The sequence below is a fragment of the Tupaia chinensis genome, unplaced genomic scaffold (assembly GCF_000334495.1).
Source record: "Tupaia chinensis unplaced genomic scaffold, TupChi_1.0 Scaffold148234_1, whole genome shotgun sequence".
Classification (NCBI taxonomy): domain Eukaryota; kingdom Metazoa; phylum Chordata; class Mammalia; order Scandentia; family Tupaiidae; genus Tupaia; species Tupaia belangeri.
Window position 1 is genome coordinate 3,681,054 of NW_006208084.1, and position 220 is coordinate 3,681,273.

At 82.3% G+C, this 220-nt stretch overlaps 1 protein-coding gene across 1 annotated transcript in view; it reads right to left on the reverse strand.

The window, feature by feature from the left end:
- The window catches only part of FBXO7 (F-box protein 7), a gene marked incomplete at its 5' end in the record, with an annotated part of 32,188 nt that extends 31,969 nt beyond the window's left edge, over window positions 1-219 (reverse strand). Inside the window, one exon of the mRNA XM_006170368.3 lies at window positions 146-219. Coding sequence (XP_006170430.3) covers window positions 146-219 — 74 coding nt within the window. The remainder of the gene's footprint in view (window positions 1-145) is intronic.
- Window position 220: the final 1 nt, after the last annotated feature.

Sequence of the window (220 nt, forward strand, 5' to 3'; positions counted from 1 at the left end):
CCCCCCCCAGGACGGGGTCGGGCCCCGCGGGGGGCTGGGCCATGGCCCCCGGGAGCCGAGACGCCGCCGCCCGCCCCACGTCACAGTCCCCGCTCCCCGGTGCCCGCGGGCCCGGCCCCCACCCCGTGACGCGCTCCCCGCGTACCTGTACCCCCAGGTGGGCAGCAGGGCCCGGCTCAGGTGCACGCGCAGCTGCCCCAGCGTGGGCTCGGCCTCCCGC